Source organism: Fringilla coelebs, assembly GCF_963513975.1.
Source record: "Fringilla coelebs genome assembly, chromosome: 18".
NCBI lineage: Eukaryota > Metazoa > Chordata > Aves > Passeriformes > Fringillidae > Fringilla > Fringilla coelebs.
This window is the reverse complement of record NC_140044.1, coordinates 5,325,011-5,352,477: the sequence shown is the minus strand read 5'-3', so window position 1 is coordinate 5,352,477 and position 27,467 is coordinate 5,325,011. Positions and strand designations below refer to the sequence as shown.

The following is a 27,467-nucleotide window of genomic DNA, read 5'->3' as shown; positions in this document are numbered from 1 at the left end:
CCCGGCTCACATCGCGGCCGCCGCCGGCTCCCTCCCCCGCCGGGCCGCGGCCACGTGTCAGCGCCTCCCGCCGCCCCCGCCCGCCGTGCCGGGAAGTCCCGCCCGGCCCGGTGCCGGTCCCGCTCTGCGAGCCCGGGCAGCCGCGGAGCCGGAGGGCTCCGGAGGGGCAGGTGCCGGCACCGGCGAAAGCGGGGTTCCGCTCGTTCCCTCTGCTCCGGTCATTAGTGACACCCCCGGCGGGCACAGCGAGGGCACGGAAAGGGGGGACGGACCACGGTCTGTCCTTCTGCTCCCGTACCTGGGCACGGAATCGCTCCGTGCTCCCGCTGCTCTCACGGGTTTGCCGGCAGAAAAGTCTCTGCTTCTGCTTTTTAAGGATTAGAAGCAAGTATAACATTCGCTTCTGAAGATAAAATAAATAGGGCTGAGTGGTGTTACAGCTTGATTTATGTGTGTTGGATAGAGGCGCTGCCTTGCTATATCTGAAAGAGATAATCAAACTCCTTTATGAAAATAAACAATTTAAATGATGGTTATCTCAGTCCGCAACAAAAGGACTCGTGACTCAAAGATCATGGACGAGCAGGCTGGAGGAGCCTTGTTGAGGCATCGTTCAGGTGATGCTGTGGTCGATTGCAGCCTGGAAGCTGGAACGGCAAAACTTCGGGTGAGCAAAGGATGGAGGAGCTCCCGCTCAGCCTGAGCAAGGTCGTGCATGGCCCCTGGGAAAGGTACCAGAGCTGCTGGGCTGCAACAAATCGCGCAGGTGCAGGGCAGACACCTCCTGTCTGCTATTCCTGCAGCCAGAAACCTCTCAATCCTTGGTGTAATGAAGCCTTTAGCAGACTAATATTTAGGTAATTCAAACATCCTTCTCCCAACATGAATCCCTTGGCAGGCCCCTGATGAACAGTTTGCTACATAAATTGGGAGGCATAGCACTATTATTGAGCTGAACGTTTGAGAGTGAAATAGCAAAAAGGTGAAATACACACCAAAGACAGCTCCACAGAGGAGGTTGCTGAAAAGGTAAAAATTATCAAGTCATACTTTATCCTTTGCTTTGGTATTTCTTCCTCAGAAAAAAAAAAAAAAAGAGATCTTCCCCAAAAGGCCTGAAGCATAGTCAGGCACAGTCACACAGACCTGCTGCACACAGAGAACACAAATACAAGGAGCTTTGCGGCAAGTAGAGACAGAGGGGAACCACGTGTGGTAACCAGCTTAGCTTTCATTTAGTTGTAGGCTTTCCTCCCTTTATTTGGGCAGGAAATGAAACTATGAAGTATTTTTATTCACTCTGTTACTGTCCTCTTTTCCAGAAGAGGGAGCCAAGTCATGGCAAATTGCAGCCAAAAATGTAAACCACTGACAACGTATTTTGGGTTTCTTAAATTGTGTGTACGTCTGGAGTTTAGTTAACTCGAAGCAGGAGGGGAGATGGGCTCTGATGTAACTACAGAAGTCAAATCCATGCAATAAGCTCAGGAAAGAACTGAAGAGGCCTTGGGCATGGTAGAGTATCCACAGATCCAGAAACCTTATGAACTCATAGCTAGGTATGAGGGATCCTGTGTTCAGTCTCATTGCTGAGGGGTGCAAACACTTCCAACACTGACACTGCAACAATGAATCATACTTTCAGTGAGTTAGTAGTTGAGTTGGAAATCAAGCACAAATTTTCATTACTTTTGTACTATTTTGTTCCTTTCCTTGTTTTGCTCAGTGCCACCTCTTCAATTAGGAGTTTGAGTAATCTGCCTCTCGGATAAGAAGCTACTTTCACTGTCCAAACCAGCTGCAGTTGAAAGTGTTTGAGTGCAACATCCATCACATTCACACAAATAAATTTAAAGAGTAAATACACAGACATTGTTCCTTTTACTGCTGTATGATTTTCTATAAGCAAACCTCCCACCAAGTTGATTAAATGACAAATGGAATCCACTCAGAGGACAGGTGCTGACTAAAGAAAATAATCTTACACAAGAACACCACCTCCTCTCATTTTTCCTGTGTTCAGCTTAATCTGTCAAAAGGTTAAACCAAACAAAATATTATTGGGTTAATATTTGACCTGACATTTACTATCCCTGTAGTTCACCCATACAATGGTTGGATTATTTGAAGATGTTATGAAGTTAAAAGCAGATTAGGATCAATTCCTGAAAGGGTATGAATGGAGCAAAAAGCTCATAGATTCCATGAAGGACAATTGTTGTCTCCTGAAAGGACAGTGACTGCAGCTTGAAAGCTCCCTAACCCAGCACAGTTTCAATGCAACTTCTCCTCTCACTAAAGAAAACACATGTGGGTTTCTACTGCCACCTAATCCAACTTAGCAAAATTATTAGGTAGCAATATACTGAAAAAAAGCAAATTATCAGACAAGTTGACAAACTGAGCCTGCTTGTAAATGAACAGCAACTTCCATGCAGCAACTGATCCGGGTGAGATAAGGTAGGATAGTGTTGGAATCCTCGTGTCAATATTGTTGGAATAATGTTGTAATCCTCATGAAGAGCATGACAGAACACGAAGGGCTTTCTGGTCTGAGGTGCCTGAAAGCATCAGTATGCAGCCCACCAGTGGTTTGACCAACTTTGTGCTTAACTTAGGTGAAGGCAGAGGGAGAGCAGAAAGGAATAAAAATAGTTTGTAGCACCTTGAGGTGCCCAGGGAGAAGTACAAATCTCTTTGAGGGAGCTGTTCATGAGCTCTGGGTTCTGTCTGTGCTCAGCACAGCACACCCAACAGTGAGCAGGGCTGGGGACACCATCTCACACAAAAGCCAGAAACCCTCCTTGTCCCTTTTTGTTAAGGACAGCAGAGCAGAAACAATTCCTGACATGATGTCGCTTCTGGAGGGAAGAGAGAGCTATAGTGCAGGTCAGAACCTGCAGCCTCAAGGCAGATTTAGGGCAAATAGTACTCCATATCCTGTTCTATTCTGGCTCTCAAGGATGCTCTCAGCAGCCCCATTGCCCGTGAAGACACAACACACAGGGATCCAACTCCATTTAATGAGCTTTGCAACCCACTTAGACACAAGGTGGTTTGAAATAAGCCAAACAACACTCAGCTAGTCAAGGATTTTTTAAAGTAATGCCTTTAAGCTTATACTCAAGCATACAAAGCATAGATTTTACAAATTAAAAACAATAAAATCACCCTGGAATAATGTAGTGGCTTTTCCTGTATTTACAAGGAGTGGAAAGAACACAGAATTCTTTTCAATTTTTCTTTTAATGTGGGTGGAAGAAGCTGAAAGTGTTTAAATGAAAAAATTTTAAAGAGAGAGAGGTACTTCATCTGGCTTAAAGGTGTATGTTTGCCTCTTCAAAAGTCTTGAGAAGAAATGCTTTACTCAAAATTCTGCTGTTAAGTTTCTGTGCAGTAGCCTCTGCTTTTCCAACTATACAAAATTAAACAGTTCAGTAAGTATTTCTCAAAGTTCCACCACGACTTCATCTTCAGGAAAGTCTGTGAACCCCCACCCTTCCAAAATCCCTCCTTTGTACAACAGAAGCAGCCACAGCTCAGCTTAGATTTGACAGGCAGAAACAAAACATGGGAACAGCAAAGACAGTTACAGGGAGGTGATGGCTTTGGGAAAAGGAGGGAGATTTGTAGCCTAATCAAAACACACTTGCTATGCAGCCTTTCTGCAGAGGTATAAGACAGGATATTTTATAATCCAGCTTCTCCACATCCATGGCATGAATGAAAAAATCTTATTTGCTTTCACCAAAGGCAAGGCTGGGGGAGGATAAGTGCACCACCTCTAACGACCAGATCTGTCTGCCAATGTTGGGTTTGGAACAAATCTTCTTACAAAAGTTATTTTCATATTGTTCTAAATTCAGTGGAACAAAATATGTATTTTTACACTAAAGCAAACTGATCAAAGTGGCATTTAATAGTATTTGTTAAAGTGGTTATCTAACAAAAATGGGTTAACAAAAAAGCCCATTCATTAGTAGTCACCAAATAAGACACTTCTCATGCATATGACAAAAATTCATTTGTGTACTGAGACATCTGTTTACTGTGTACAATATTTCCATAAATTATAATATGTTTCACAGCCCCTACCATTCAAGAATATTTCAAACAGATTATATATTATATTTGTATATGCAAACTATTTTATATACACTAATATAAAGATCCTTAGAAGTACCAATATCACTACCTTTATGCTTTCTCTAAAATGCATAGCTTTCGAGTATCTTCTTGCAGTTACCAAAAACTTTACAGATTAAAGCTGCTTATCAATGTGGCATGTTCATAAAAACAAAGTGAAATAGTTCTAAACTAATTTTATATTAACCCCCTTAAAAACGTGTTTAGTTTTTAATGGAAAAAAACAACAACCTAGTGGAAATTCAAGTAATCTATGCTCAATCATTGCCTAAATGCTCTATGAAATTAAGGTAGCATTCTAGGAGGACAGTGAACTTCTCACCCAGGGCTGTGATAGTGCATTTCTCATGGAGAAAAATGCTCATCATGCCACAAAACCGCACCACTTTCCACTTCACCCGGGAGAAGCTGTACAGGAGATTCAACAACACAAGTGTCAGAACAGAGAGGAAAAGCTGATCAGTTCTACATGAAGAAATTAGAGCTATTCCAGTTTTGTTTCTGCAGTTTGTTAATAAACATTAACCATACAGTTTCTCACAAACTAAAAGTTATACATGGTTTTCAGACATCAACCGACTTCAAAAAGAAAAAAAAAAAAAATTAAAAAAACCCCAAAACAACCAAACCCACAACTGTTAAAAGTTTGGTGTTAGAATAACCAGCCTGGGTGAAGGAAAGCCAAACTGCTGCTGTAGCTGGGGGACTACTGATAGCTTGTTTGTTATATATAAACTTGAAGACCTCCCTACCACAAATGCCTCAAAGTGGAGAACAGAACGATCAGTAAGAAATGGAACAAATGATTTTGTTACATCCATCATCTCGCTTAACCTTGCTGCTCTGCATCTCTCACAGCTGCTTAACAAACAATGGCTTCCCCCCCCAAAATAGCTACACAAGTAAACAGTGTTCACAGTAATGCAATCAGTAACAGGTTTTGTTAGTTCCCCTAAGCCAGGTGTATCTGCAAAGCTTTATACAGTTTAATGCGTTAAGTATTCCAGTAAAATTAAGTGAAAACTAAGTTTCATTCTACAGGGTAATACCTACCATACAAGACTAGATTATGTACAGTATGGGACTGGTGTGACAACTGCCAGTGTCTCATGATGTTAAACTGTTTCACTCATCAGCTTGCTCTGTGCTTGGCAAAACTTGATCTATAGACCTAAAAATCTAGAGATAGATTTGGCAAGATTAGTGCTTCCTACCACTGGGTATAAACCAGTGTGCAGTGCTGCAATCGCTCGACCAGAACATCCCATACCCAGAAGATTACAATTTGTTGACTTGAAAGACTGGACTTCACATTAAAACCATAGTTCTAACTGGAGTGAGGACAGTCAGTAAACAAATACAGATGAGGATGAACTGCATCTCTTCAGAAAGGTAAGGAAGAAGTAACAAAATGCAAATTTCTGGTTTTAGACAGCCCTGCTTTGCTTAGCTCAAGGCATAAAAACAGCCCAAGTAGCTCTAAAACTACAATTCTTATTCAGCAAGCATGAAGGCAGATCCTGCACAAGATGATGCATCAGAGGCTTCAACAAGCATCTCTCCCCACCACTTGATTTCCTAACAATCTTTCAGCTTACAGACATCCAGTGGCCTTCAAAGCTGTAGCAGCCACCTGGAATTACTGCAAATTTACTATAGGGGGGAAAAGGCCCCTGTTAAAAAAAAACAAACCCTCAAATGCCTCTGGGGCCGTTTTGGTCATTTGTGAATATTAAGAAAAAACCTATTTCCATTAATACTCCTCCTGAAAAGATGGGTCACTGATCCATTATGAACATAGCTCTCACCATATAAAGCACCAAGAAGTCAGAAACAAGGAAGAAAAAAAAACCAAAACAAAAGTCCTTAAATTATGATTTACAAGTTTGTACACTATTTCCTAAGCAAAAAGTTGACCTTACTGCAAAGTTTATAGATGAAAACTTGACCAGTTACTTTTAAGGGGAATGTATATCTGGCTATAACTTAAAGGTAGAAAATATTCACTGTTCTATATACACATTTCAAACAGGAGACAGTAAAACTGAACAGTTGCCAATATAACTCCATATTAACTCACTGGCCACTAAACTAGGCATCAGCAGCCAATTAGAAAGCTTGAGTTCTGTACTTTTAAAAATGCTATTTTTCCTGTCCTGTTTAATTGTTTTCTTAAAAATGTATTATAGTGCATAGCCTAAGTCAGACTTCCAAAGAGATACAGCGCCTTTCAATGCAGTTTTTGCAGCATTTAAAAGGGACTTTTCTCCCTTCAAATTAGATGTTCATTGAAAAATCTGAATTGAGTGCTGTACTGTAGTAAAAATATTTCAGTCACAGACTGATATAAATGTATACTGTGCAGTACTAAGATTTTTTGATGTCCATCTGCACACATTTTACTTGGGCTCTTCAATCGTCCCCTTGCTGAGGTCTGTCATTTTGGGGTATTTCACTTTCTTCTGGTCCAGCTCATTCTGAGCCCACAGTAGTAGTTTCAGTAATTTTGCCAACTTGGGTGTTGATTCACGATTTTCATAGTCTAGAACAGCTTGATTAACCTCACTCCATACCTGGAAAAGAAAAACTGGAGTTCAGTGACAGTTTTCATATAATTAACACTGCTGAAGTCATGCAGACACTGGGAAGATCACAACTAGTGTGCTAATTCCTCAGAAATGGCCAAGACAAAGCTCCACAGACTACAAGCCTGGAGAAAGCAAGGAAGAGAGCCAAGCAGCTGAATACATTTGGAATATATTAACACCATTTTTTAAATCTTGCTCAATAAACACTTCTGTTCTTTTGCGTATCACTATATAAATTTTCTCTGAGCATTTCAAAAATATTTAGATTTTATTTTCATAACACGCATATAAAAGACATCAGTTCCCTTTGAGAAAGGACTACCTTCTGTCGCTGCATCATGTTCAGCAAGTCTCCAAATGGTGATTCTTCGGGATTATCAAAGGCAAGCAGAGCCAGCGTGCGCTCCATTTCTGTCAGGCATTCCCTGCTCTCCTCCCCTTGTTCTGCTAATTGGGTCTGAGCAAATTCCAGAGCTGCCTCTGTCTCTCGCTGCCGAATCAGTTCAATCAAGTGCTGTTGCTACACACGAAAGACACAGCAATATTAGCCCGACAAATTAACAAACCTCCACTATTGCAAGCCTGGAAGATTCAGACACTGGTGTGTAATTTGAGACAAATGCTAATCTATAATTTGACAGTTTGAGGTCAATTCTTCTCAATGTGTGAGACAAGGAGCAGCAAATTGGCTGCAAAATCTACTGAGAAAGGGAACTTGGTGCTTTTGAGTAACAGGATTTGAGAAGATAGGTTACTAAAGGAATTCAGGCCAACAGTGACTGGAAGCTGCTAAGTCACAGGTCACTGGTGCTGTTACAAGTTTTCATGTTAATAACTGTATATGGTGGCTCCTGCACTAGCCACAAAGTTTCCCATTGCTACCAAAAACTGCCAAGAACACCCACAACTGCCCCCATGTTCAGTCACAAACCTCCCAACATAACCTTAATTTCTTCACTATTTTCCCCATTCTCTCAGCAAACTCTAAGACAAAGATAAAAGTCTGCCACCTGTCCTCACCTGCAAATGAAAGTAGAGATATCTGTTGGTATCCAGCAGCTCTGGATGGAGGCTGTTTATCAATGCAATGGCTTCCTGGATCTGCCCTTTCAAGATCATCTCACGGATTTTTATTCTTTCATCCAGAGTCTCTAAATCCACGCTGGGTTCAATTCCAGACTCCATCCGAAATTTCTCTGCTGCTTCTTTAAAGCCCTCTGAAATAGGAACATTTTACCCATAGAATATATTGCATTAAACACTTTAGAAGAAAACATATCAGCTTACTTTGAGTGCTGCTTGTGCAATTTGGGGGTTTAAAGATTAACCCAAAATTGTGAAAAATTCTCCTCTATATAAGAAGTTGTTTATCCAATAGGCATTTTAGAGTAAATGCTTAATTCATTCTGAATTCATGTACGCTCACTCTCCAGGGAAGCAACTTGTAGTCCAATGCCTCTAAACATGGAAGCCTATTTTATACTTAAAGAAAGAACTGTGCTTATTGCAAAATGAGATTGTGAAAGTCAAATTTTCAAGTGGGTGGTTTTGCTTTGCCCTCCAGCCCCAGATGTGTTTACACAGATCCAGCAGTTTTTCTGAGAAGATAGACAAGAAGCTATAATTTTGCTTTCTTGTGTAGTATTTAAGGTTATAACAGCTCTTTTAAACCCCAGGTCTTGTGTTCACAGACACAAAACTGATTTACACCACCCACTAAGATGCTCTTCCTTCAAGCCAGAAGCTTCCCTATGCTCAGTGTAAACAGGGGTGTAATGGATACAAACGCCTCCACCCTAGCACAGCTTCCTGGGATGGCATGCACCTAATTACTACCAACAATTCCCCAGGGGTTTGGCTTGTTCCAAGTACAAATCCAGGCTGTGTGCTGAAGGGGTTAATATTCTGGTCTCAAATTATTTTGACAACAGTGCCCTCTCAGAGTTTATCTTTCTGCCCAGTTAAAAACTTGCTTCTGATAGCTGTTCTTGCAGCTTTCAGACTGTTATTTAACAACAGCAACTCATCTTGAGCTGTTTCAATGGCACAAAAAAGGACATCACGGAGAAGCAGGTCATGTTTACAGCATTGCAGAAAACACTTTGTTTTCTCTATCATTTAGCAGAAGAGCTCAGGCTCATAAATGTCATCTGTATTCCATGAGAACTGCTCAGCCTCTGATTCTTTGTCAGTCTGCAGCTAAGAGAACACCAGAGCTGTTAGGCTTTGCTAAGAGAAGCCAACAGCAACGACTAAGTTCTCACAGCCCTTAATTCCACTCCATCCAGTTCCATATTCTACCCCAAACTGATAAAGTATGTGACACACATGAAGAGCCTTCAGGCATTACCAGGTGTTTTTACCTGTGACAAGGTAGTTCATGATAAGGCGGTTCATGTCTGCTCTCTGGATATGTAAGTTATTAAGCTTTTCCATCCATTCATCTTTCGTGATTTCATCAGGTTTTTCTGCATAACTCATCCTGGACTCCAACTACAAAAGAACAGCATCTCATTTAACATTATTCAAGAAGAAATAAGTTTAATGTGTGTAAGAACTGTGTTGCTGCCATCTTTAGAGCTTTCTATGAGCTCTTTTAATAATCCAAAACTGACCCTTTTACCTTAAACCAGAGTTTTGCATTTTTTTCCTCCTCATTCCTGCACTCTCCTGTATCTATTTACCAGGCTCTAAAGCTGCTTTCAGAAATCTCAGAATAAAAAAAATTCAAATACCATCTTTTTCTACTTACTCTTAAATCCACTCCATAAAAATCTTGTATAGAATTTACACAGGACATGCAGCATCACAGTGTGAAACCAGCGAATCAGAGTCTGACAGCCAGCCAGAAAGACTGTGACAAACACTTAGAGCAATGCCTGTGTAAACAATATCTGCTTTAAATCTTCACCAAAACTTCGGACAGCTCCCTTTATTGCACAGCTACAAAACTGTCCATGATATATTACCCAGTGTACAATTCAAAGCTTTACACCAGCTCAGCTTCGCTGCCCCGAAAGTTCTCCTGTCAGCGCTACTAAAACGTTATCTCCACTATTTTTCTAGACAATATTTCTGTTCGGATTGGCAGGCACAGCATTTTACCAAAGCCGCGTTTATGATTTCTACCTTCAAGTCACGAACACGGGGGCAGCGAAAGGGGAGGGCAGGAGGCCACAACAACAGCAACAGGCACCGCCAGTCCTGTTAGACAATACGAGCGGCAGCGCGACTCCTCACCGCGAGCCGCTTCCAACAGGTTCTCCCTTCCCTAACCCGCGGCCGAAGCCGCCTCGCACCCGGCAACTCCGACGGCGGGAGCACGACCCGCCCGGGCCCCGATCGCTCCCGGCCCCGCGTTCCGCCGCCCGCAACCGCGCTGGAGGAACGGGAGCTCCCGCCGCCCCGCGCTGGTGCTGCGGCCCGGCCCGGCTCGCCGGGGACCCGGCTTCCCCCGCCGCTTCGGCCCGGCCCGACCCTGCGCGGGCCACAGGGGCGCTGGGCCACGGCAGCGCTGGGCCCCGCTCGCCACAGGCCCGGCGCCTCCGCTGCAGCCGCGGCGGGCGAGCGCCGGCCGGGCCGACGGGTCCGGGTCAGGGTGAGGGCCCCGCTCCCGCCGTGCCCCGAGGCTGGCGCAGCCCCCCCGCCGCCATCTTACCGCGCGCGCCCGGGGCCGCTCCGACGCACGAACGCGGGGCCTCCGCCGCCTCCGCCGGGCCGCAGGCGCGCGGGTCTCGCGAGAGCGGCGCTAGCGGCCAATCAGCGCGCGGGGAGCGGGCGAGAACACGCGACCGCTGAGCGGAGCCGGGGCAGCGCTGAGGCGGCGGGGGCGGCTATGGCGGCCATGGCGGGCGCGGGGCCCTGAGGGACAGCGCCGCCGCCGCCTCCTCCTTCTCCTCCTGCTGCCCTACGTGCCCGCTCCGCGCTCGGCTCACGGCACTGAGCGCCGGCCCCGCCTCTAGCAGCTGAGGCAGAGGCTGATCCGGGCCGTGCTCAGCGCGAGAGGCACCGGAACCGCCGTGTGAGGCGGCGGCGGCAGCGGCAGCGGCAGCTCGTGCGCGGTCACAGCGGGGTCGGTGCGAGCAGCGGTTGTAGGGAGCGGCCGTGGGAGCTGCGGCCCCGCCATCTGCCAGGGAAACGGACACGGTACCGCCTGCGGTATCCCTGTGCAGCCCCGGTAGCTTCCACGTGTGGCGGTCGCTGGGCTGGGAGCTGTTCTGGCTGAGGATTGATGGCCTCTGTCAAAACGCGCAGTGGCTGCTGAGGCGTTGATGAACCTACGCCGGGGGTTGTGGGTCACTGCCGATAAAGCAGGAACACAATGTTGCCAAAATAGGTTCTTGCACCAGGTGAGCAAGAAGCCAATACACACACAGAGTCGAGGTATTTGATTTATTTACAGTTCTGGGCAGAAACGGGTGCTGGGAGGCAAATCCGCAGAGCCAGTGCACCAACTGTTAAAATTTGTTACTATTTATACATTTCAGCAAGTCAATTAGTGGTCATTGGCTACAAGTTGAATAATTCGCATGCTCAGTCTTGTGTTTTGGATCCATCAGTGGTCACGATCTGCCCCTGCCCTAATTACCTTTAACCCAGTTGGAACTGATTTCAGAACAATTGCTGAATTGGCTTTATTAGTGTCTTCCTTATCTTGGAGTTGTGTCAGATGGCCTTGTGGCCCATGAATTCTGCATTCTTTGTGTCCACAATCATTGGTACATCCCTCTTACCAAGCTTTGTTAACTTCCCCAAAACTTCAAAGAACATCCTCCCTTCAGAAAATTTTACATATTCAACGTATTGCAACAAAACCTCGATTTGTGCATTTCAAGGGAGAACAAGCTTAAAATGTACACTTGTCTGTGTGAAATGCTGCAAATGATACATCTCAGGAAAAAGTAATTTCACTCAAACAGATGGGGAATATGGACACAGTTGTACACTTTTCACTCTTGATTTTGTAACTGCAATAAAGCCCAGGCTCCAAAACTCACTTTCATTACAGTTGTGCTTATGTTGAAACAGATAAAACCTACGATGTAATAAATAATCAGGATAATAGAATATCCTGAGTTGGAAGAGACACACAAAGACCAAAGTCTTAAGTCCTGACTCTATGCAGAATATCATGGCCATTTGCATTTCATCAGGAACCACAGTGGCAGGAAAAGGAAGAATAGCTTTGAACTGATAAAGGCAGAGACACCTTCCCCTGGACAAGGTTGCTCCAAGCCCAGTCCAGCCTGGCCTAGAACACCACCAGGGATGGATCCATGCCTTTTTTTTTCCCTACTAATGCTCTGAGTGCAATAAAGATTCTGCATGTTTGGGGAATTGAGCAGTATCTTGAGTAATAAATGATACACATTTTACGCTCCAGGAAGATCCAAAGCTGTGGAACAATGCAGGGGAAAAGGTTTCCTACATCATTCTCTCTTTTCCTAGCACCAAACACTGACTTCTGTTAAAAACCTTCATAATTCTCCCAAAAGTTGGAAAATACCCTTTCTTTTATTGTTCAGGGAAAACCTTGCAGGATACTCCTGTGACTCCCAAGTTGGATTAAAATACACAACTACTTTGCTCCTGGAAATTCTCCCAAAATACAGCTTCCATATGCCACAGTTCTACAAGAATCTTACTGTGGTGAGGCAGTAGTAACATGGAAAGTTGGATTTTTGGGGGGCAAGATGACAAAACAAGAGATTAAAACAAATCTATAATAACGCTAAGTGCAGTTTATAGATTTTTAACATTAATTACAATTTGTTAAATCCTAATTTCAAAGAGGTGTTTTGATTACTAATATTTGGGGTTAAGTGGAGTGAATCCCAAACCAAAGTCACTAATTCCAGAAGTCACAAGAATGCTTGTATTGAATGGAAGGAATTTACCTAGAATTGGAGAGGGGGGAAATTCTGCAAGTTTGTGTCAGCTGGTAAAGAAGGGGGTTACTTTATTTATGTGGATGTGATTAACCCTCATTAAAGTATTTCTCTGTGTTCATCCAGTCTTTTGGGAAAATCTCCAAGAGCCTTGGAGAATCAAGAATCCTGAAGAAGCCTTACCTTGCCACCTGACGTGCCTATTTTGTGATGTGCAGAGCTCTGAGGACAGAGGTCTTTTTCCACTAAAAGAAAAAAGGTAAAGTTGGAGCACAGCCAACAGAAATTAGTCTCTTCTGACTTAAATGTATTATTTATCTGTTAAATACAACAAAATCACCAGAGACTGAGGAGGGAAAAGGACATGCTTATTTGCTTTCATCCATGCTCTTTTCATGGGCTAACTCTCATCTGCAGTTTTTCATGGCTGCTGCAATTGGCTCACTCAGAGAAATCAGTGATGGAGAACTGAGGGAAGGATTGAACATAAGTGTTGTGTTTATATTTAAGGTTGTGCATCTTCAAACAGTGGTGAAAAGGGGAAAGTGGGTGAGAAGTGACATCCCAGATCTGGGGACATTGTTTCACACAACTGTGATGTCACAAGGTTTTATGGGTCACACATAACAACCCTTGTGTGAGACACAACAAATATAAGTGAGGCAAATTTTAGAAACCCAAATTTAAAACAAACAAACATTAATTATTTAGGGAAGCCCAAGGCATAAATGTGTCAGCTGTTGAGGAAAGTTAGGGCACTGACCACTCACTTTTGGAAGGACGTGGAAAAAAGTTAAGGAGAGTTAATGCTGAGGGATTTGTAGGTATGTCAGTATAAGCTTCTCTGGTGTCTAAGGAGGAGAGACAGCTAAAGTGCTTATTAGACTGTTTTAGAAGCTGACTGATGGTTATTAATCCCTTCTAGGATTTCCCAGCAGAGTTTTCATTTCAAACCAGTCACAAATTACCAGCACGTTACAGGAGAGAAGGCCTAAAGTGAAAAAAACCATCATATTATAACAAAAAAACTGCTCCTCCTGCTTTGCTGCCAGGATGATGTAGATTCAGACTGGTAACCCAGGAGTAAATTCCCCAAATTAAAAGAAACTAGGCTGTAAAAGGAAAATGATTAGGAAGACAACAAGGCAGGGAAAGAACTGAGGTGCGGATGATGAAGGTGACACATGTTAAGTCAGCAAAGGTAGATCCTCTGACTGGCTTTAACACAGAGGTGTAGAGGTTTTGTGGTTAGAAGTGTAGTGTGCTCAGGTGGCGCTCACTGGGGGTGCAGATTACATCACCACTAAAATGATGCACACCTCCTTAAAGTGGTGTAAGCCTCTTCCTAAATATGTGTAAGAGGAATTTAATACCTGTTTCACTGCAGGATTCCTTGTGGCAGGCATCCCCCATTCACTGCGGCTGTGCAATTCCTTGTTTTGCATGTTCCCTCTCTGTTGGTGTGTGTAATTCCTGGGTTTGAGCACTCCCTAGATGCTAAATTTATCCATTAAAAGCACGTTACTAGCTTTTTCCAGAGGAAAAATCACACTGCAGATTTATCTACCAAACCCTAAGGTATTTTCCCTCCATGTGATTTCATTTATTGCAACTCTGTAGCTGCAGAACTACTTTTTTGAATTCCTGTTTGCCCGTAATTGTGGTGGTTTGTACTTTTGCACAGGAATCTGTTGTGGCTTTTTACCTCTTGGTGTTTCTGGGTGAAGTATTAAATCTGCCCACTTCTACAGCTGGAAAAAGAGGCTGACTATGCTAATAGCAGGTTTTCCAGCATTATTCTGAGCTTTTACCATCAGAAGTCTCATGAATAGACTCCTAAAAGATGTAATTAAAATTACTTGACAGAATCCTGTAATTCTGTAGAATTATTTTTGGGTAGGTTTCTTTTCCCTCATGTTTTCATTCCTTAATCTCAGTAAACGCTGTTATCTATCTGGAATCCACCTGAAACCTGTGTTATCAACCCATGAGGAAAATGTGCAGGATCAGGGTAACCAAAGAGCCAAACCTCACACCTCCAGCTGTCTAAAGGCTCTTCGGGTGCCGAGGTCAGGAGTCTCTGTATGGTGTTGGGCATTGTTCTGTACCCCTTGGGATCCCTGAGTGTCTGTCAGAAGTGGATGTTTCTGGGTGCCAATGTCCCAAAAAACAACAGAAGGAATTCCACATGTAAATGGAAGTTAACTCTCTGTAGCTATTTGTAGCAGCTTGGATCCTGCAGTGGTTTTTTAGTAGCTTAATCGTTGACCAAGGATGTTTCCTGTGGAGGCTCCATGTGTTGGATGGGCAGATTCAGAGAACATTCCACTCTCAGCACTCCGAACTCGGAGTCAGAGGAAGGCATTACAGCAGCTATTTGCCAAACAGAAAAACTAACCAAGTCCCAGTGCAATGTGCACAGGTGGAGAGCACAGCCGCTATGAGCAGGTGGCTGTGCAGCAGCATCCTGGTTCCTCTGCCATGTTCCTCTGCTGCCCGTCCACCCTGAGGAATCATGGCTAAAGTTGCCCGGGATCAGCGTGGGGTTGCGAGCGGAGAAACGGGAGCGGGCCTGAGGGAGCGCAGAACGGGCACAGGCGCTGTGCCGTGTGAGGAGGGGCGGCCATGCCGCTGAGGGCCCCGCGTGAGGACCGGAGCGGCCGCCATGGCGCTGAGGGCGCTGTGGGGCGGGGCCGCCGCTCTCCCACCCAGCACCCGCCGGGTCCTCCGAGAGGCGCGCGCCAAGGGCGGCGCTCTGGCCCCGCCGCCGCCATCTCGGTGTCGATGGTGGCGGGGGCGGGGCGGCCCCGCCCAGCGCTGCCGCGGAACGAGGAGGAAATGGCGGCGCGGCGCGGCTGAGACCTTTGGCGGCCGCGGCGAGAGCTCCCGTTCTCTGCTTGTGGTGAGTACGGGAGACAGGTGGGCGAGCACCGGGGCGGCAGGAGAGTGGGAACGGGGCCGCTGCTGCGGCAGGGAGGTCGCGGGAAAGGCGGCCCGGCCACCTTTGGACTCGCTGTAAAATGGAGGCGGGCGGGCGGCCGGAGTGGCTCGGGTGTGGGGGGGGGGTTCCCTGGGGAGCAGCGCGGCGCGGGCACGGCACGGTCTGGCCCGGTCCGGAGGAGGCGGCGGCTCCGCGCGGGCCCCCGGAGGAAGCGTTTGCCTCACGCCGCGGCAGGGCCGGAGTGGAACGGCCGCTCCCCGGGCGGAGCGGGCTGAAGGCGGCTCCTCCATCTTGGGGGGAAGGAGAGGCGAGGAGAGGCCGGGTGTGTTCGGAGCCCGTCGCCGTCATGGCCAAGCTGACGCCGGGAAGCTGCTTCGTGATGGCACCACCGACTGCACCAGCGGCCCCGGGCCCGCGCCGGGGGTGGCTGGGGCGGGGCAGCGCCCTTGGGGACCCACAAGCCCAACCGAGCCCAACCGAAATCGTTCCCGGGCTTCGGCGGGTGGGACTGAAACTTCCCTGCCTTGGAGAGGTGTTGGTTTTCTCTGGGCAAAGGAGGGGATCTCCTTATTGGTGAGTTAAACACGAGGAGTTGAACTTAATCATGTTCTGCTGGCTATTTTGTAGGGAGAAAAAACCGAATATTTAGACAGTAGGAATTGTTGGTCGGTTTTAAATATTTAATAAATTTCTTGCCAATTCCCTGTCCTTGGCACGAATGTACTTAAATGGCACTAATGTACTTAAATGCTGTCTCTTGGAGGTAGTGATAATTTGGAGCTGTTTATTTGACTTGCAAAAACCATTATTTGGTGGCGACCAAATTTTGTTTCATACAGTTAAATAGTTTATACCTCCAAGCAACAGCTTGTTTTAGTTGTGGTTAGGAAAATCTTACTATCTTAGCTTGTCCTTTTTAATTTGGAAAGAATGTTATAATCTCACAATGTGTTATAAAATGAATGTGTATTATGCTTGCCCTGCAGTTTTTATCTCCGATAATTTGAAACAGTGTAACATTCTCTTTTTCTTGCAAGGGCTTTCATGGGTTTTCATTTCAGGAACTTCAGGGAGAAAAAAAATGTTGATTCATTTTATTTCACTCAGAAGAATGTATATAGCATTCCTGAATCCCCTGGATTTTTTTGGTTGGCTGCTTTTTCCTTGGATAATAGAGTTCACATTTTTTTTCCAGAAATAGCTCTTTTGAATACCTAGTAATCACAGTCTCAATTAACTAAATTCTTTGGCAAGTAATATTAAACTATATTTTGCCACATTTTATGATAACTTTTCCCACTGTTTGCTCTTTTATGTATTTTTTCTCAGTTTTAAAGGGTAATTCAAATTACTTTAGCTTTAACAGTTTTGGTGCTACTTCTAGAAACAAAATTTACTAGCTGTTTAAGCAATTTAATTGCAGGTCAGTGAAAAATGATGTGTAGTTACTGTCCAAGTGTACCATGTACCGTGTTAATTGTAGTAGATATTCTGGGCTGTGCTCTACTTTTATGTGTGCCACCCACTTGTTATCATTCCTTGACATTTAGAACTTTCTATAGGAATAAATATAGAAGTAAGCTTTAAAAAGCTCATCAGTTAGGCCTTAATTTTTTCTCTCTTGACAGTTCCAGAAATATGTCACACATAAAGGTGTTTTAACGCCCTGGGGTGAAACACTAAAGGCACATGTTGGCCATCAGCCTCCATTGAGACTGCTTGACTCCAGTAATTAGAAAATCAAATAATTGGTGTTTTCAAGACCAGCGTTTTAATAATTTTTTACAAAGTTTTTGGGTTGTTTCTTTAAGGGGTATTTTCTGTTCGTATGCAAATGAAGGTTTTGCTGGATTGAAAATATGTGTACAGTGCAAAAATACCTGCAGTTTTTAAAACTGTTGAAATATAAAATAATAATATTAAATAATATCTATTCACACATGATTCGGAGGGTGTTTGCATTTAACTAAAAGATGGGTTTTGAATTAAAAAAGCAAATAACACCAAAACCCTGAAACTCCCCAAAGCAATGCAAATAGAATCGAATCTAGGTTAGTAGATAAAATTGATTACGTATTTTTTCAGTGTCTAGTGGACTCCCAAGAGCCAGTGTTTGTTCTGCTTAATCCAGCTTTACTATGAAGATTTTTCTGGCAGTTGATCACGTTATTTGTTTCTGGTTTAAGATAGTAATTGTCTTTATAGTTGTAACTTAACGATGGTAAGATTTTAATTCTGTACAGCCTGAAACTTTAAGCTGGAGGTATTAGTGGGAAGAGGAAGAGCAAGGATTAAAGGGGTTGGGCTCAGAGTTATAAAACATAACTGATGGAAGTAGGAGCAGGGGCTGGGCTGGGTGAGAGTGACATTAGAGGGCTTTAGTTGACAGAACTGGTGTCTCTCTCTGCACCAAAAGTCCATGGTGCACTTTCTACCTTCTGTCTCTTGTGCCACAAGTAGTAGGGCAGTGGTAGGAGATACAAGGAGAGGATTTTAATATGAGTAAGATTTGCCCAGTTTATGCAGGAGCTGGTGCCTTTTTGTGTATGCAGTCATGCCTGAGTTCTCATCTCCCAGTTAATGCTTGGAGGATTCACTGCTGGGACGTTTTTATCTAAGGCAGCTTCTGAAATAAGTGGATATTTGACAGGTGTTGTTGACGGTGGTCTCAAGAGCATTGATAGACGTTGAGGTTAAAAAGCTTAAATTTCCAGTTAGGCAGCTCAGACACGCATATTAAGCATTATGCATGTTTCCCAATAAATTCTAATCAAAACTGGAAACTTAACTGTGTTTACTGCATCCTTAATAACATAGTCAGTGTGCTGTAATTAGTGTTTCACCAAATTTGGAAGTTCATTTTTGTTTACTTTATTTAATGAAGCTGTTTTGGTGGAATAAGAATAAAAATGATAGCTAGTTTCAGAGGTTATATTTTAACTCACTTTTTACAGACAAATAAGGGGAAAAGTTGCATAACCACATGATTTTGTTTTCTACAGCAGCTGTACTGGTAGGATCATAAATGACAGATTATTGAAAGATAAACAAGCTGTGGGATTGTGAAAAGTTAAAATTTAAGAGTCTCTGATTAGCTCTTGGATTTACAGCTGAATGTTCCTAACGGCCCTGATAGGAAGTAATTTCCCTGGTGCCCCGGTGGAGAAATGCCAGAGGATGTCAATTGCCTTCCCTAAGCAATGTTTCCTGGACAGTTGCTAAGGAATCAAGTTCAGTTGCAGAAATTTAACATTAGGCAAATATATAGTATTTATTGGCAAAATATTTTCTTTCAAGATGATGGAAAAGTAGTGCTAAAGATACTATGTATTGAATAATACCCCAGCAGTGTTTGTAATTGATACTTGTGTTGACTAAACTTTCAACCATGACTTGTAAAATTGGCTTTTGCTGGAGCCTTTAGAAGTTTTCTTGTTAAGAGATGATCATGCTTGGGCTTTTAATCTAAACATTTGACCACCTAAAATTGTATTTATTGCTCCTTAATCTGTATAAAAGGGAAAAAACCCAAAATAGTAGAGCTCTCTACACAGCTTTGATTCTGCTCACAGCTTTCCGTAATGGGCAAAACCTGTTTGTTACCTCATTTTTGCTCATGCTGTTGAGACCTTGAAAGCAGAAGTAAACCTGACCCAAAACCTCAGTTTTTTGGTGGCTAAATTTTCATTGTTAGGGGGAGTATGGGATTGTCTTACTCACATTCTTCTGAGTAAAGGCTTCAGAAGGTATTGTAGGAGTAGTGAAATGCCAAATGTCAGTCTGTTACTAAGTCAGTGTCTGCCTAGGCTACCCATGGGGCTCTGCTAGAAAGTAAAAATGACGTGTATGTAATACTTTACTTCCCTCGTTAAATTAATGTTTTCATTAATGCCAAAGGCACTACAGGCAATATGAATTTTGTTTCCCAAACACAGTTATGGGCTTAAGCTTGCAGGATATGCACAGTGCAAGTGCCTTGTGTTAGGGGTTACTGGAGTTTGTCAGTGCTGTTGTCACAGTTCTGTCCCCAGCTGCTGACACAGAGCTGAGCTGGCAAAGCCTCTCCTGCCTACGCACCTACCTACATTTGCCAATGTTACTTCTTCTCCCAAGGAATTGGATTGAGCTTTCCAAGTATTTTTCCCCCCTGAGATGAACTGCTTCCCTGCTTGCAGGGGCCTGTGATAGAGCTGAGGTTCTGTGTGCAGCTGCACTGAGAGCCCAGTGCACAGGGTGGTGCTCACGTGCCCCACCCTGCAAACACAGACAGGTAAAAGTGCAGTTTTGCAGATCTGATTACAGCAGTGTGAGGCACTTGTGCCAGCACAGCTCTGTTGATTAGGGGTTGTAGCCCTTAACGTTCCTGACTTGTGCAATTGTGACAGGCAACATCTGTAGTACAGATAGGATCTGTTATTAAATTAAATCTTCGTGTTTGCCAGATATCTGATGGGCCTGCTGCTGAAGTGCCTTGAGTATTTCTATGAGAAATTGCTATTCAGCTGGATTTAACTGTGAGAACTTCAATCTGGCTCAAAGAAGGTCTTTTTGCTACTTGCCCAGAATAAACTGCCTGTAATGCCTGTGCCATTCTCATTCTGTGCATGACCTACCCAGCAGTACATCCCTTCTTCCCTTGACTGCTCAGGGTCCTCCTGTGTGCTGCAATCTGAAGTAAGAGGGTTTTAACCTGAAAGACATCAAAATAAACTTCAGTGTGTGTGTGTTTCGCTTGGCATAAACCAGGAAGCTGCTCTGTGTTTTTGCTTGGTGCAGTCCTTTTGTACTGTGGAGTGCCTCGTTGTCTTTGCTCTCTATCTGCTGCTGGGCCCAGTGTGTGTGTGCTGCTAATCTGATAATGTGCTCTGCACACACATGAAATTCCTCACTTCCAGGAGGTCCCACATCCCCTGCAAACCTGCAGGACTGCTGTCCTGTGTGAGCACAGGCTTCCATCCTGTGAGGCACTGGCCCTCCTTTGAGGCTTATGTAAGGTAAGTGAGCAGCCTGACAGAAACCATGGAAAGCCTGAAGGTGTTTCAGACACAGCAGAGAGGGTTTATAATGTGTGACTAAAGACATTTTAATTTGGACAGGTTAATGTCTTTATTATTGCAAGTACAGAGACCAAATGAGTGTATCTTGTTATTAAAGGAAGCTATTTCTTCTTGGAATTAATCTATTTCCTTGCATTTTAAAAAGTAGCTGTTAAATTGGTATGCTCTAAAGTTTAGTTTAAAGTTAAACTCTTCCTTATTTTCTGTTTTTGAAAAGTATTGATCTTGTGAAATTTATAAATGTATTGTCTCATTTTTCATGATGAAAAAAATCTAGAAGGCAATTGAAAACTTGTTTCTGCATCTTTGAAAATTTCCAAAAAGTATTAATGTTTGTTTGCATTTTAAATCTCATTAGTTGATTGTCATCAGCACTGTGTGTTGGCATGTGGTGTCATGTGAATGTGCACTTCGTAGGCTTTCCTGTACCAAGGCAGGATGGGTGTTCATACCATGAATGTTTGAAAGAATTTTTCAGCACCAAACATAAAAAGGCAGAAAGTCTGCAGTCCCCAAAGCTCCACTGAAATGTCCTGCCTGTCCCAGCTGCAGAGAGGGGTGCAGATGGGCCCTGCTGAATAATTCATGGCACCACATCATTACACCTCGGGGTCCTACAGTACCTTCAAAGGTTTATTGATAAAACATCAGGGAGATTGAGGAATGGGATCTCAACAGATGTGTAGAAACTGCTGGATTAAGTTTTTGCTCATCTGCTCCCTCTGGTCATCTCACTGCATTGGTGTGCTCAGGTGTCCTTGGGGAGCTTTGCCCTCCTGTGGTGTTGGTACCATAAAAACCCTTTCCACCACCTTCAGAGGGTGCAGATTCTTCATCCTCTACTTCAACCGTTTCTGTCTTGGAACAGCCTGATCTCCCAAGCCAGTCAGTTCTTTTCATTACGTTTGGCAGAAACTCAATGGGATACTCCCCAACACTGAGAAATGAGGCTTACAAGGAGTAGAACCTCTCTGTAATGGGAGATGGGGAGGTGAAGGGCACAAGCAGCAGGTCTGAGTAGACTGAGATGTGGTGTGAGATGACTGTAGGTGTCCATGGTGCCATCCCTGAGAAATTATTACCCTGCCATGCTCTGTGCATTAGAGATTGAAATACTGTCCTGATATTAAAAGCTACCTTAAAACTAGATCTTGGTGATACTTTGTCTTAATTTGGATGTAAAGAGCTGTTCCTACTGGCCTGGAATAATTACTGCTTCCTGTGATGTTTAAGAGGAGCAGAGGTTTCTTAAATTAGGCTGGGTTATTCCTGAGGAGCATGGCTGTGTTACTGCTCAGTCTACATCTTGCAAATGTAAAAGCTTGTTAAATTTTTAAAATCGGAGTAATACATTGACTCTAGAATAGGAAGAAATGAACTGCCACTCTTAAGTTGTTGGTATTGTAGGTTGAAGTGGCTTTGTTTCTAATCTTGGAATTAATTTAGTGTGTTTAATGATAGCCAGCAAAGCACTTATCTCTTAAGTGTTACAAGTTTTGTAGTGTTATTTCTCTTTGGTTTTATTCTTTTAGGTCTAACTATAAGCATTGAAATGCTGTAATTTTATGCAGTCTTGATTTTTAACATGATATATCAAATATATACTTCTGGCATAAAATTCTTGTGTTTACCAGGATGTCTGGACTTTTGACCTTGAGCTGTAGCTTGGCTATAGCAGTCAAGCAGTGATACAGTAACTTATTAGGAGTGCAGGGCAGGAGTTAGGATCACAGTTTTCGTGTCTCGCAATATCCAGACTTAAGCTTTAGGGCTGTCACCTCTCATTCTTCAGCTCTCATTGCCTCTCTTTGTCACAAGGTCCATCTCACAACTGTTTGGAGAAGTTTCCCTTCCTTCATAAGACACTTAAATTAGCAAGCTGTGGATATGTTTTACATGAAAATAAAAGACAGGCTGTACTGTGGAATCTGATTTTCTGTTGCTTTCCATGCCAGTATAGTATTTGTCCTTGCATCTTTCATGGCTGAGCAGGTGGAGGGAGCATCTCCAGAGCCAGGGCAGAGCCTGTTCCTGCTGTTCTTGGGGGTCACTGAATTGCACTTTTGTCCTTGCTCTCACTGAAACTGCTTGTTCCCGTATAAAGTAGGTGATGCCCTACTGGCATCCATAGGGCTGCTTTTGTAGTGCTTGTCGATGCAAGAGATTAATTTTGCTGCTCTTTAGCAGAAAGTGCAGGTTTCCCAGCTGTCATATTTGCCAGAAAAGGATGGAGGATAATTTTCAGTGGGATCAGTCTTCTGAGTAGGAGTGCATCAACTGAGCCATGCCAACATTTATTTGCATCAGAAATTAAATCCTTATGAGTTCTCACGCTGTTTTGTTTTTGCTCATGTGATTATATTTGCTGATTAGGAATTTTTAGCACATAAAGGAGGTTGTCATAGGCCAAGCCCAGTAACTCTTTTACTGGGAATAAAATGAGAAGATAATGGAAATTGGGACTGAAATCACTGTTGCATCATTCTGGAAAGGATGCTTTCTGCCCTGTTTGTAATATCCTGCAGTTCCTTTGATATTTAAGAAACCTGACTGGGATATCATTGTTTCAGCCAAGTGCTTTGCATATGAAGCAAATTCTGAAGAAACCTGTAGAAAAATACATCTAAAAACCAGGTACAAGTCATTCCAACTGAAGCTAGTGTCTTATGTACTGGCACAGACTGGATTTCTGTTAGGAGATGGACATGAAATTGGTCACTGATGAATGATACCTGCTTTGAAAACCTAGCTGGTGTAAAATGATGCTTTGAATTTCTTTGCAGATGCAAAGAATGTCTTCTCACCAACCCTCAAGTTCAGAACCTAACACTGGCCATTTTAATGGTTGAGATTTCCATCCTGTCCTTGGGGCGTGGCTGTTGCATTTCCTTAATGTATCTAAAACTATAACTGGAGTTTCAGTACTAAGACATAAAAAATATGAAAGATGTTAATGTTATCTATCACAAGTCTTAAATAGGGGCTAATCTTCCTTCCATGGATGTTTGTGTAGGGGTGAGTACTGTGTGATCTTTCAAAATCACAGACATTCCCATAGAGTTCTCAACTCAGTAGCAGATAAGAGAATGAACACGTGTCAGGTATTAATCGTTTGGACTAAAGTATTTGTGCAAGGGCTGGTGTAATCCCTAATGAGGTATCAGCTTTGGTGCAGATTACAGCAAATTGGCTGAGTGTTGAAGGGTGCTGACATCCAAGATCAGGGAATAAAATGCAGCATATTTTGCTATGTAGATGTGAGAATGAGGGAATAAAGATCACTGGTCTTCCATGCATATTCTGAATAAAATGCAGCACTGAATAAAATCCCCAACTAAATCTGAAGGGTTTATCCTGGCTATTTACAGACTTTTTTGTACCCAAGACCTCAGATAAACAAGAAATAAAGTTACTTTTTTGGGGGTGGGTTTAGTTCCTCTTAAAAGTTTTATTACTAGGCTTCCTTTCAAGATAATTTTTTAGAGTGAATTCTACCCAATTACCGGAAGCACTTCTTAATGCAGTTAAAATAATCAGCTCCCGTTAAGACAAAACCTTTATGCAGTCAGAGGACCCATTGAGCTTTTATTTCCCCCTCAGGGAAATGAGAAAAAATAAAAGTGGAAATTTTCATCTGAATGAATATTTGTCCTAATTTATTGAATTGTTCTTTATCTAGAAAAACATCAAAAAATGGACAAATGTTGATGTTCTTGAACAAGTTGCTCTGTCACCTCACAGATGTTATCTTGGACATCTTAAAAAGGGCTTAGTGAAGTCAGCAGATCCAAGTGTCTTCAGCCCATCCTGCCATGAATATCTCAGCTCTGTGTTACTGGCAGAGATAATCTCTCCTTTTTCACCTGTGAGTGCTGCCGGCTGGCTCACAATGGAAGGCAATAGATAAGAGAGTGCTTCCGGTGAGGTTTTGTCTGAATGTGAAAGGGAGATTACAAGTGGGATGTTATTTGATGAGTGAAGGTTTGTTGGAAATTGTATTCTTACTGTCTCTTGAGAGGTGTTGCCGTAGCAGGATTTGAAATTTGGGACTCTCTTTTCAGTCTGTGATTAATGTGATTGCTGAGTCTGCTCTGGAATGTCTTCAGTCTTTATTGAAAACCACAAGGGTTTGCAGTAGTTGGAGAATCCAGGGGGCTACTTGATTTGGGTGCTAAGCTCTCTGCTCTTGCAGTGTGTCAGCCCTGTGATTTCGGGTTTGTTACTGCTGGAGAATAGTTGACCAAATTGAAATTAAAAGCTTGTGACGGTTCTGTGATTTTTCTAGGTTACAATACCTTTGTGCTTCCATTGCTTCTGGAATTTAAGTCCAGAATGAAATCTAGTGCCTAACTTGTTTTGGAGAATTTGAAACATTTTACGTGAAAACTAATGGGAGAGGAAGAAACTAAATATGTTTCCTTGAGTGGACCTTCTTTCTTGAGATACTGTGCATCAGCTTTATGCTCTACTTCCAGTTAAGTGACTGTTCTGTTTCACTGGAATGCTCATGCTACTGCAGCGACTCCTGATTCGTATGTCTGAATTTATTTATAGTTGGTCTTAAAACCTTAGACATTTTCCCACTGGAGACTGCTTTTCCCAGAAGCTGTGAACCTCAGCAGGAACTCGGCCTTTTGAATATATATCTGTTAATGCTAGCTTGCCTTTTTTCCCCATCATTTATTGAGGTTTTTTTGCCTCAGATTTTTCAGAGGAACAAAATATCCTTTCTGATATGCTGCATAATATTAGATATAGTTACCTAACATAGATAGAAAGACAGGATGATGCTGATGGGAATTGTCTACTGGGGAAATACAATAATTTTTAGTTGCTACCTGGAACTTCTAATTTCAGAAATGTGATTAATACATTGTGTTAGGAGAAATAAGTAAAATTATCCTGGATGTTCAGTTTGTCTAAAACAAGGTTGCCAGTTTTCTGTTCCTGTTGACGCTTCTGTCAGTATCTCAGCTGCAGTTGAACACTAAACTTGAGAACAAACAGAACAAAATGAACAAAAAGTCCCACTGAATCTGGAAGAGAAAGAGGTATTTGAAGATTCCAAAGTTGCCATATGTTGTAGTAAATATTTTTGCAGGCAGTTTGTAGAACATTTGCTTAGAAGTGCAAAGTATAGTTGTGAGTTAAAGTTTCATCCTTTTGTGTTTTGATAATACTTGATTTTTGAGCTTCTTTTAGGCAGTTAAGTTTAGTCTATATTAAGATGCAATTCTGCAAGAGCAGGTTCATGTAAAGTAAGTGTGAAACTTCCTCTTTTTCATGAAAAATATTTTGAACCACATGGGAAAGGAAAAAGTGGAGATACTAAACAATAATGAAAAACAACCAGGCATTTTACAGCAAACATATGGGATCTGTAACTTCAGTGGAGCCTGTGCAGCTGAGGCACTGGGTAGGCAGTGAGTGACCATGGAAAATGCACTTTGTGCTTAACCAGCTGTGTCTCCTAAGAGATGGTGCTGGTTCTGGGTTTGGAATGTTGTGGTGATACCTGGTGAGTCAAACATCATTTGAAGAGCAGGTTGCACACAGAGCCTTGAATGCCCAGGTGCAGCACTGTGAACACCAGCCTGTAGACAGTTCTTTCCTCAGGGTAAATACCCAAACAGGAGGGACTTTTTGTGTGTGCTACAGACTTAGTTTGTTTCATAGTTTAATACAGGGTTAAAATGAAGTGATTAGCTGACTTACTTCTCCCTTTAGGCATATCACTTAAAAATTGAGTGATGTGTGATCAGTTGGAGATTCTGAACAGGGAGATTGAAAGGTTCTTACAGAACTACAGTGTGGAAGGAGGCACTTAAAACTCCGTGACAGAATCCCTGGATATAATCCCTGATTCAGGCAGTGGAGCAAAATACCTATTAGAGCAGGTATTCAGAGCCATGAGATAGAGAACCAGGGTTTTTATAATTAGTGTGTTCTGTTCTTTTTTGCTGTTTAATTTTTCTTCCTGTTCTTGGAATGGTAGTGGTTGACTGAGGCAAAGAATGTACATAATCCCCAATAGCAAAGGTACAGGGGGAAGAAGAAATGCTGATGTGAGTCTAGCTCTATACTCCAATTAGTACAATTAGTATTGTTTTTACTAATTCTGCTCTGCCACAGTCATGCAAATCTTGAGATTTATAGTTGATGAAATAAAGTGATCCACTGATCAAAATTGCATTTGGGGAGGGTTTTGTCTTTCCTGCCCTTCCTTATTTTTCGGGACAGTGACATTGGAGAACACCTAGAGATGATGATTGCTTAGGAAGTAAAAAGTGTTTTCTGAAGAGCACAGATGCTTTAGGAGTTGGGGCTTCAGAGATTTGTTGGAAAAAAAAAAGGTATTGTTTAAAAATCAAAGTTAGACTATATATTGGCATGTCTGAAGGATTATCTAACTTATTTTAAGGGTCCGTGTTCAGTTTCCTTCTTTTGTCTTCGCTGATTGATGTCATAGTCTAGTTCATCCTGTCCAGCTGGTCCTCCTTTGCCTCCCAAATTCTTTTCCAGTGATCTTGTATTCTGGTAGGCTACTTTGGGTTAGTGCTGGCATTGCCTGCTGATGATCAAACTCAGGCACTCAAAGCTGCAGTGTCTCCTGGATTGAAATTTTGTATAAATCAGTAAATCTGCCCTATTGTAATTTGGGCCGTGCTAATGCAGTTTAAAAGTGTGTCTGTATTTTCATTGACAGTCTGCACTTAGTAAATTCCACTCCCAGAATGCTTTTAAATGCTGCATATGGACTAACTTCTTCATTACAGTTTTGTTGCTGTTCTGGAAACCTTAATTGAATCTAAATGAATTAATGAGAGCGTAATCATCTTTTGTGTTT

General features: G+C 42.9%; 2 protein-coding genes across 4 annotated transcripts in view; one reads left to right on the top strand and one right to left on the bottom strand.

The window, feature by feature from the left end:
* Positions 1–3,898: 3,898 nt before the first annotated feature.
* Positions 3,899–10,459, bottom strand: GID8 (GID complex subunit 8 homolog). Of its 3 annotated transcripts, none has more exons than XM_084217955.1 (5): positions 10,393–10,459; positions 9,098–9,227; positions 7,755–7,951; positions 7,057–7,254; positions 3,899–6,719 (listed from the first exon to the last, which is right to left on the bottom strand). In XM_084217955.1, exons 2-5 carry the CDS (start codon positions 9,213–9,215, stop codon positions 6,546–6,548), a joined length of 687 nt encoding a protein of 228 aa, XP_084074081.1. In that variant the 5' UTR covers positions 9,216–9,227; positions 10,393–10,459; the 3' UTR covers positions 3,899–6,545. The 3 variants fall into 3 exon arrangements, with proteins under 3 accessions (XP_084074081.1, XP_084074083.1, XP_084074082.1); XM_084217957.1 differs by lacking the exon at positions 10,393–10,459 and adding an exon at positions 10,034–10,057; XM_084217956.1 differs by lacking the exon at positions 10,393–10,459 and adding an exon at positions 9,864–9,999.
* A 4,982-nt stretch (positions 10,460–15,441) lies between these two features.
* The window catches only part of DIDO1 (death inducer-obliterator 1), a 47,752-nt gene continuing 35,726 nt past the window's right edge, over positions 15,442–27,467 (top strand). Inside the window, exon 1 of the mRNA XM_084218032.1 lies at positions 15,442–15,524. The gene's annotated coding sequence lies outside the window, so the exon portion shown is untranslated. The remainder of the gene's footprint in view (positions 15,525–27,467) is intronic.